Source organism: Vanellus vanellus (assembly GCF_965231255.1).
Source record: "Vanellus vanellus genome assembly, chromosome: 4".
Lineage (NCBI taxonomy): Eukaryota > Metazoa > Chordata > Aves > Charadriiformes > Charadriidae > Vanellus > Vanellus vanellus.
The window spans coordinates 72,919,509-72,930,410 of record NC_138909.1 but is presented as its reverse complement, the minus strand read 5'-3'; the positions used below and the strand labels follow the sequence as shown (position 1 = coordinate 72,930,410).

The window sequence follows — 10,902 nt, the reverse complement described above, 5'->3', positions numbered from 1 at the left end:
TCAGTTGCTGAAACCAACACAAATACTGTTTATTTGTGGGATGCCATTTTACATCAACACCAGCAAAAGGCCTAAAAATCAACCGGATGAACTCGTGTTAGGTGGCATAACAGTATTTTCATCAGGTCATGAGTAACAGGAGTTTAGCACACCTTATTTATGTAATATCCGAAGAACTAAGACATAAAGCATTCACAGTTACAGGTTAACTGCTGTTCCTGCAACAGCAGTGTCAGTAGGTACTATTTTGTGACAACACATGTACACGCACACACACACGGGGAAAAAAAAATAAAAAATAAAACCAGACAAAAAAAATATCAAGCCGAGTTTTGGTCTCAATTACAGACAATAAACTATTTAGTTGGTGGATGGATTCTATACACTTTTACAGCAATATGAAATGACAAAATATAAGGCCTAGAAAGAGGTATTTTAGCAGTTATAATTAGAACCAGGGCACAAGCTAACCTTTAAAGCTGTCTATATGAATTCCAAGAGTATTAAACAATTTGTTAGACTTGTGACCAAGGGTCAACAGAAATCTGGGAAAACCTTAAAACAACTGAAGTCCATTTCTTGCCCTCCAAAAAAATAACTTGGGAACATTAACCAAGTAGCAATGAGCCGTAACTGATTTTGACTGTGTGAGCATATTTGTGATGAAATAAAAAGCATGTATTTGCGGTAAAACGGGAGAGGCCTCCGGTCCTTCATAAATGTTAGAAAAGGTTACACAGAGGTAACCCAAATACTTGTTGCAGCTTAAAGACAACCTTAAACAGGTTTCAACTGAAAACTCAAGTACAAAGGATTGCAATAAATTCCATCCTCTTCAGCTTGCTTTCCTTGAAAAAGATAAAAAGTGAAAAAACAACAGTAACACAAAATTATATGAATATTTTAAATACTGAATATTATTTTGCTGTAAAATCAAATTTAATTTGCGGAATGTTTCGGTTACTAATATTCATAGAATCATTTATTTTGGAAAAGACCTTTAAGAGCATCAAGTCCAAAGAGCTCCAAATGTTTGTCATCTATCAACTTAAAACGTCCACTGCTATAGTCTTTGGATGCGGTTTTCCTTTCACTAACTGGCTTTTCACTTTACATCTCCCAAATACCAGCCATGGACTGCACATAGATCATGAAATTTCTGCTATAAGGACAGTAATAGTACACCAGAAAGATTAGCGTAAGACCAATGACACTTCTGCCAGAATGACCTCTCAGTGTCTTCTCCAAGAAGTCAGCATATTCTGTATATTACTTTTCAAATGAAAAAAACAAAACAAAATCCTACATCAACTATATGATGGCATAACAAACAAAAAAACCAAACACCAAACTTGTACTAAATACAAGGTAAACTGAGTAGCTTAGTTAAGTTTACAACAATTATTTAAAAACAAAGAGGGAATTTCTCCAAAATACAAAAGCTGGCAGTGTTAGGATCCTCTGCTTATCAACATATATAGCAAAATTGAGAAGGATGGACAGCACAGGGAAGCTTATCAAACCATACGGGTCCATTTATTCTCTCTGAATGTCAGTAAAGCCATCCACTAGCTGTAATTGAATTTGCGGTTTATTTTATGAAGATGCACATTTATGAATCCGATGAAAACTACAGACTCATCCTGCCTGCAAGTGGAAAAAAAAAATTGCATCGTCTATGTGATTCATTTCCAAACACATTCTTCCTTTCCAACACTCCCGATTACTCTTACCCAAAGAAAAAATGAAGTTTGTTTACTTATACACAGTGACTACTTTCTGTGGTTTCTTTTCCTCTGTGTTCTTTGCTTTTAATGAAATTTTGTATTCTTCTGAACGTTAGCAAAACGTTAGCAAAAGAGCACCTGGTTGAGTTGAACAGATTTCTGTTGACCCCGTTATATGAAAATTATACCTAAAACAGCAATAGATTAAAAGTGTCTTTGGCTCTTGCTTCCATTATTGGAAGCCAAATTATTTGTGACATACAAAACCTTTTATGCAAACCTTGTATTTGTTGCAGGACTCATGCCAGTTTGTGCTAAACAGTTTTCTAGAGTTAGTAACCAGCTTCATGTTAAAGAACAATTACAGTATTTCACTTAAAATCTTAGCAACCACGATTTAGCCTAATGTTAAAAGTTATATTGCTTCTAAGTTCATTCTTTTAAGAACTAAACCAGCAGCTCCACTGGTATTTCCTTACGGTTATACTAAGGTAATATACACATTTACATCAGAAGTCTCAATAAAACGTGTGTGTTTTAGTAAGAGGCTTATTGTAAACATTAAATACCACACTCCACTGAATTAATTTCTTGTGCAAACTGGCATCAAACATTGAATTAAAGTTATGCGCAGTAGTACATGAGAAAGCAATGACTATGTATGTTTTACCACCATTAACTCTAAAGAGCACTATTTAGTATCATGGAAATCCAAAGATGACTATTTCATGGGGAAAGGTAGCACTTCCTTCTTAGCATCATGAAATTCTAGGGTTTGTATATGCATACATATTGTATATTTATGTATATACAAACATACACAAACACACACACAGTTTTTGTCTTTGGCAGCTGAGTTTGACAAACAAAACCCAACAACAACAACAAACTGATTTGAACACAACTGACCACCTGTAGCACCACAATTACAACCTCCCGGTCCAGGGCAACAAACTAATGTGCTTTTGCTAAAATGGGCTTAATCCTGAAAGCAGTCAAGTTAATGACAGTTGTTCCTGACTTGAGTGATGGCAGAACAGGACCTTCAATACAGCTGAAAATTTCACATTCAACCTAAAATGCTTTCCCCCCACTTCTCCTGGATTGCATTCTAGCGAAATACCAAAACTGCCAATATCTTGTAAAATATTTCTACACAAAAGTAATGTTATTCTTCGCTCCAAATCATCCACTGGCCCTTTTTTGTTAAATGCTCCGTGAATCAATATGGAACATTTTAATAAATCCTTAGAGCTCAAAGTTTAATAGCACCGGATACGTCAAGGAGCTATTCATAAAAATCAACACTAACGTTACTTAATAAAGAAGGGTAAGGCAAAGACAACGTGACAAAATTACAGAACTTAAACATCATTCCATTCACTCATTTTCCCCAAAATCATCACTAAAACTGTCCTATAAAGAAATGAGTCCCCTACTAAAAAGCAGTGGTCCCTACTAAAAAGTACTGTCATTTAACGCTGGTGTTTAACATGCCCATTGCCTGCAACGGACATTCCGCTAGGAAATTCCAATCCCCAGCATGAAAGAAAAAGCAATGTTTTGACCATACAATATCATATATTTAATTACTTAGAAACACAAAGTTAGAGACCCTGGGAAAGACTAGTGTTACCAAAAAAATACCCCAACCAAATCTATATTATCTATGTGCTAGGGGTAAGCAGACATTATTCCCCAAACCACTAATTTTAGCTAGAACTTTCAATTTCACTAGATCGCAACATAGACCAAACACTCTTGGGTACACAGAAAATTAAAAGGAGTATGCCAAAGGCAATTTACAAAAAAAAAAAAAAACATTTTCAAAAGGTACTTTAATTCGTTCATTTGTACCTGTAATGACTACCGCAGTTTTAACATTAAAAAGTCAGTACTTTTTTCTTCAAATGGAAATAATCTGTGGCATGTACAACTATTACAGTGGTTTAATATTTATAAGTGTATATATATTTTTTTTAAGACACCAATGTTTCATTCCTATTAAGCAATAGGTCAGGTTTGGCGAATTCCGGTGAAGAAAGTCACAGCATCTCTTCTCCCCTCACAAACTGGCATCTCAAATAGTAACATTAAAATTGACAATAGTTCTTCAGGTAACTGTGTCCAAGCAGTCTGTTCATTTCATTTTCTGAAATGCTACATTTGAGACCAAAAGAGAAACAAAATAACTGAAGTTTCAACAAACATGGAAGTGGTGACTAGAAATATGCCACAAAATTATTTTTACAATACATTTCTGCAGAAATAATCCCTAGGTGAAGCTTTTTTTTTTTTTTTTTTTTTTTACACATATACAAAATTTAGACAGCAATATACACATAATCACAGTGAAGACGCTGGCAAGTTCACCAATTTGTAGTGTAAATACAAAATGCAAAGCAGCCTTCAAAGAGAACAATGCTACACAGCAAGCATAGCTAGCTTGTTAAATAGCAAACATCAAAAGTTCCCCGCAAAAGGGATGCAGTGCAAGAAAAGCAGCATGCACTTTGATACACATAGCAGTTTATGGCTAATGGTTGACATAACTGTGGTAACAGTGACTCTTGAGTGGCTGTGCATAGTTAAACTCCTATGTCATCTGCTTTCCTTTATACCATTCCACAAACTCATCCAACAACACTGGCCCTGTAGAGAGATCAAATAACTGTATTTTACTACATTCCGTAAAAGGACACTGAATGATTAAGCTCAGAGAAATAATTTTTTTTAGAATGCCAACATATGGTAGTACTTACAGGCTCCATCTTCATCATAGTTACTGAGGTCAAGGTTAATTGTTCTGCTGAATTCAAGAACGTTACACCATTGGTCCTTATTGATAACTTTGTATTTTGATTGCTGCTTAAGGCAAGAAACAGAAGTTACTCAAATATATTTTCAACTCCCTCAAATTCAGCTTTTCTTACAGAAAATTTAAAACTTGTGATGAATTATTATTTTAATCTGTATGCCATCTAAACCTAAACGGGATTAAGGAAACCACTAAGTAGTCAAACTAGTGATGAAAAATACATGTTTCTGACTAAGACATCTTTTAGTGTACAAACACACAGCAATAAACCGAAAATCAAAGACATTCTATACTTTATCCTTCATCAAATAAGCCTTAACAGCATAGGGGTTTGGGGAAAAGGAATAAAGGAAAGATAACTATTTATAAGTGCTGCTTTGGGGGTTAGTATATTCTAAATCAGAACAAAAAATTCTTAGCTGTTCATTCTACCTCTAGTTAAAAATATAAGAGAAGACAAATTAAAAAAAAAAAAAAAAAAGCAGTTCTGTTTCAAACTTCATACCTCTAGAAACTGGTGAAATACTGGAAAAAGGGACCATGTTTTTCCTAAAAGAAGGCCCAACATACACTTGGCAGTATTGATATCTAGGCTGCGCTGGTCCTTTTCCTGCATAAAAAGCAAAAGGTCAAAAAGGAAAACAGAGCATGGTTTCAGGATTTTTCACTTCCCCCGCTGCCTGTGCTACAGCTTACCCATACATAAAATAAATTAAATAATAAATAGCAGTATCTAACAGTGTTTTTTAATAAAACACAAATTCCTAGTAAAACCTCCTTCCTCGTAGCTAATGGCTTGCTATACAGAAATGCCGCTTTATGTACGCTTTCCCCAAAACCTGTCACGGCTATGGCAGATGATGCATACACTCCTGTTTGTGACTTCAGACCTTTCTAGAAAGCAATGCCCATTAGACCCATACCCAATATTTGCACATATGCCTCTGCATAGCCATATGGCTCTTAAAATAGTGTCACTGCAGTATTTCCTGCAGTATTATTACAACTACATGAACTGTAGTCAGTAGATCGTTAAGGAGCTATCAAGGAACGCTGACTATGCAAGAGTGAGCCAAGGAGGTTCTTTGTTCTGTTATTCTACTGATTACATGAAATTCAGATGAAATTAATTATCAAATGAGCAGGGAACAAAATACACTAGCACATAGAGACCTCTCTCAGAACTGTTCCTGTTCAATGTAACAGTAGTATATTAATGCTTAAGGGGTGATTTTTTTTTTTTTTTGTTTCGGCTAAGAAAAAGAAACATCATCTGTACCCAGCAGATTCATTACATCTAAGCAGTGGGAAAATTAATATATTTGATAACACAATTTCCGCACATCTCAGAAGTACGTGTGTACATGTAAGACTCCATTTTGTTATTTTAAGTACTTTATCCATTTAAATTTGCTGTCTTGAAATTAAAAAAAAAAAAAAAAAACGGTGAGAGAGGGGGTGTAAACCCCCACCCTTTTACGCCTTGGTTATAGCATTAAACTACAAATTCAGAAGTTAATGAAATGACAAAAAATAGAGTTCTGTATTTGCTACTGTAGACCCTGATCTCTCTATATGTACTTATGACTGCAGACAGCAAAGTCTAAATTAAGAAAAACTACGGATATAGGGATATACGGAATACAGGGAGTGCCTAAGAGAACAGTGCAAGACAGCAACCAATTAAGCCCTATGCCTCACCTGTACAAGTGCAGTTGTATGTATTACAGAATACATATTTTTATTAAAAAAACAAGCTCAAAACATAACTGAATTCTCTTCTGTCATGTAGGAAGGATGTGGTAGAGCAAGATCCCAGTTCTCAGACAACAACTGAATGCCTTAGCCACAAGGTTATCCTCTCTTCTTGAAACCCATTTCATATAAAATATACCTCAATTCTAAAATTGTGTAGACAAAATTTAATGCAGATTTGGTTTGGAAGGTAAGTGGGGAGGCCAGCAACTCTGAAAACATCAGAAGCTGTTTTACATTCTGGTCACTAAATCCAAGAGGGACTTCACTCAATCTGATCTAGAGGAAAAAAGTAAATTCCAGCATGAACAAAGCTTTTCAATTAGTAATAAAGCTGAAAAAAACCCCAAACCTGGAAAGGCATTTTTGTATTAATATGGTACAATTCTTTCATTTATTTCCATCATCAAGTAGTTCTGTAAACTAATCCTCTTTCCACAGCCCATTTACACCTCTGTCACAAACACCTTTAAGCAGAAATCATACTGCTGTGAGAACACATTTTATATTCCATACTGTTTATACTCCGAATTCTTACCACACACTCAAGTGTTAATTGAATCAGGCTCTGTTGGCTTTACTTTGGCCATGCTGTTTTTACATTCCTTACATTGTTAAGTTTCTACATTCTCCCTCTCCAACTACTGTTGAGAACAAATTGTTCAGATAAGCCCTTTATACCCACCTCCAACTGCCTAATGGCACATCTGCCATGACAGATGCTCCAATTTCATTCTTAACATACATTCCAAATACTTACATTCTCTTTCTTGGATACAGTGGAAAGAATATATTGACAAACTCTGACAAACTTCATTAGTTGTTTTACATGGATGACAGAGAGTCTTTCTGAGATTTGTTTTTTTTTTTTCCCCCCCAAAATTTCATATCTATTTAAGCCATGAAATACATGCATCTGTACGTTCTCAAACTTGGCAATGACAAACAGGGAGCGAGGAATGTATTTGTGCTTAATACCAACATATGGTGTTTTAAATTATTTCCTCAAAACCATGCCGACTTAAATTGCGCCTGCTGCATAAAACCGCAATGATACTTATTTTTATTGACAAGCTAACTCTAAATACCAAATCTCAACAGATGCTTTCAAAAATTCTCTCTTAAAACTTCAGAAGTTTAGACAAGTGTTTTTTTCCATGCATCACTTCCCTGAAATAATTACCCTTAAGATGGAAATTACAATCTTCTGTATCAAACTCCAAAACTGCTCCATCAGCTTTTTTCTATCAATGACTTCAAATATTCTGATGAATCTGTATGTAATTTTTATCTGCCACATCTAGATAAATATATCAGCCTTTGCCAGCATTCATTTCTATTCACAGTATTAAAAGTTCAATAATTCTGTTAATCTAATATTGTTTTGACAGTTCCCCTTTTGATGTGCCTTTGACTTGCAGTTCTACAATCTGTTTATTTTTTTTGTCACAAATCATGTCACAGCATCCGTGCCTCAATGTTTAAGTTCTTTTTTGTCCTGGTTTGAGGTAAAACAGAACCAATTTTGTTCACTAACTTTGCTTCTTAGCTGGGCCTCTTCTAACAACTGAAATTAACTGCATATTGTGCAGTCAGCGTTCACTCTCTCAGAGCGGTAAGACCAATGTTTATAGCCGATGCCCAGGCATGGCATGCAGAGAGGCTCCTGCTCATACTTATTGCCATAAGCCCCACGGCCAACCAACTTTGTTATTTGCCACGTTGGAGGGTCAGAAGCGGAAAAGCATAGTGGGGTCCCACCTGCAGGGAGGAGCGGACAGGACAGGTGACCCAAAACTGACCAACAGGGTATTCCATCCCATCTGCCTCATGCTCAGTATAAAAGCTGAGGGACCAAAGGGTCAGCGCTCTTCCTTCAATGGCCGACATCTGAGGAGGACTCTGTTCGTCTGCCTGTGATCCCCATCCTGAATCCAGATCCGGAATCCAGTTCCCGTCCGTCACTGAGTCCAGCCAGGGACTGCCCCAGTGCCAGCCGGTGTCGTGCTGTCATCTCGGGAGCTCGATACAGTTTTGTATATATTTTTCATTATTTCTTTTTATTTTATTATTAATATTTCATTAAAGGAGTTTAGTTCCTTCTAAACTCATAAGTCTCTCTTTCCTCCTCTGCCTCTCTCTTTGGGGAGGGGTAGAGGGGAGCATCTGTCGGTCCCATCTGGGGTCCCCCAGGTCCCCAGTAGCCAATTTGGCCTAAATCAGGACAAGACCACTGTTTGTCACATCAATTTGGTACCTCTTGAAAAAACTCCACGCACTATCCTCTTTTTAAGTTTCTGCACTTACTTTTTGACAGGCTGGTGCAGATTTGCTACTAGTAAACCATTTTTTAATGTATTCCAAATATTTCATCAGTATCTTGAACTTCTGTGGCAACATTACTTATTTCCAGCCTTTGGATTTCATGTTGAGCAAAACTGGCAGAATAAATCTTCACACAGCAAAGGAGGAATTAAGATATTGACGTGGCTTTTTTTTTCCCCGTCATACTAATACCACACATTCTGTCATATTCAGCTGTAGATTTCCTTAGTTAGAAGTGAACTATCGTGAATTTCTCTGCACACTGACATGCAAAAGACACCGATGTAGCACAAATATGAGTTACTTATAACAGACTTCACTGTCAAAATTGCTATCTGTTCAATTCCTTCTTATTATTTTTCTCAAGTTACTTTTTTTCTGCAAATTTTCTTGGGTGCTTTTGGTTCTCCTGCACTGAAATCTGAGCTTCAGTTTTGCCTATGATCATTTTTATGTTAAATCTTCTGTACATTCCATCACGTTAGCGAGATGGACGTCCAAATTCCATGTCAAATTCAGAAAAGTCAAGTTCTTTTATTGCTCCCTCTATGAGCAATAGGAATAGGAATAGTCTTATGCATATTATGGGCTCCAATGCCAGGTACAATTTTACCAATACATATTTTATAGTAGGAGGACTGGTATCAGGATATTGTTTAATAAATACGGAGAACATCATTAATGACCTTCCCACAGTAATCTGAACCAGTAACTATATTATATCATATCCAGCTTTTATCATGTTATTTATTTTTACCATCTGCGAAATGCCTGAATTGCCTTCCTGTTTTAAATATGTTTATGCTCACAAAATCCAAACGGCAAGAAGAAAACCCAGGGTAATTATAAAGCCAGTGGAAGTAAGTGGCAAAGCTCCAATACGCAACAGAATAGAGCCTAAATGACTTCCTTGAAATCACAAAATAGCTTGAAGCAAAGAGGCAACAAAATGTGTCAAAACACTAAACCACTGAACATCAAGCATCCTATATACTTTTCTTTTCCAGTTCTGGCATTTTGTATATACTTTTTTAGAACACAAACAGTTCCACTTGTTAGAAGCAATCTTGAGTGGTATCTTAAGAGAAACACGCTTAGCAGTATACAATCTTTCAGTTATTACTCATGAAAGTTTAGTTTTAATTTCAGATGCTGGTTTTCCACAGTACTTACCCGTGCAAAGTCAAACGCGTATCTATAAATAAGTTTAAAATTGGTAGGCTCATTTAATAAAGATCTCAAGTAATCCAGAGAATTTCTCAATTTTTCTGTAGTATCACATCTACAAGAAAAGCACAAAGTGAATTTAGAGTCTGCATTCTTATACAGACGTATGATGTTTTAGAAAAGAATCTCTAATGTAGCCCCATCAATCTGTTCAAAATACATCACTGCGTACAAAGGCATGTTTATGAGTTTGTCTGCATAAAACATCTTCATTAAATCCACTATGTGAAATGGATTTAGACACAACAGCGAAGTCTTACACTAGTACTCTGATGAAAATTTGTTTGGCTTTGTAGAAAATGCATTCTCCAACAGATTAAACTAAGAGCTTGTCTACACATGGCAAACAACCAGCAAACCACAGCAGTGAAACAATACTTCTATAGTTTTGCTGAAACTATAGAACTTTCTACACAGTTTTAGTGATTCTGTTCCGGAAGATAAGTCAAAACACAGTTCTTTCTCCAACCTTCTATGAAACATGATTGTTCAAGTACATTTATGTTAATTATGCCACGAATATAAGCTTTTAACTGGAGAAAGCAACTCTTAGAAAGAATATGACAATGCAGAGTCACAGAAAGGGTTTGTATTATTTAGCATTTTAAACTACAGCATACCGATATCTAATAGATAGATGTGCTTGGGGACAGAAACAGTGTCAAACCTCATGACATTTCTTGAGATTGTATTTAAACATGTAGCTGTCAGGTTTCATGTTGTCTCTAAGTGGCCATAAATAGGACCAAAAATGTATGGCTTCTAATTCACAACAGAGCTCTCTGCCTTAGGTAATATGAGTCAAAAAAACTGGGTTTACTACAACAAACTTAAGAAGCTTTTCAAAGCACTTACTGTAGCGATGTCATTCCTTTTAACCATTCTTGTAATGTAAAGTAGCCCATGTTTTGTGCATCCAACTTCCATGCTAGTACAAGCATAACTACCTGTTTTAAAGAGAAAAAAAAAAAAGACTGAAAAGAATTAACAAAAAGATCCACACAGTTTTCAAATAACTATTGTTTAGTAGGCTACAAATGCTTTACTTGT

At 35.9% G+C, this 10,902-nt stretch overlaps 1 protein-coding gene across 4 annotated transcripts in view; it reads right to left on the bottom strand.

The window, feature by feature from the left end:
• Positions 1–10,902, bottom strand: part of DCUN1D4 (defective in cullin neddylation 1 domain containing 4) — a 42,981-nt gene continuing 32,079 nt past the window's right edge. For all 4 annotated transcript variants that reach the window (XM_082482764.1, XM_082482765.1, XM_082482763.1 and 1 more), the window contains 5 exons: positions 10,708–10,799; positions 9,799–9,907; positions 5,051–5,155; positions 4,490–4,592; positions 1–4,379 (listed from right to left, as the gene is read on the bottom strand). In XM_082482764.1, coding sequence (XP_082338890.1) covers positions 4,324–4,379; positions 4,490–4,592; positions 5,051–5,155; positions 9,799–9,907; positions 10,708–10,799 — 465 coding nt within the window. In that variant the 3' untranslated portion in view covers positions 1–4,323. The remainder of the gene's footprint in view (positions 4,380–4,489; positions 4,593–5,050; positions 5,156–9,798; positions 9,908–10,707; positions 10,800–10,902) is intronic.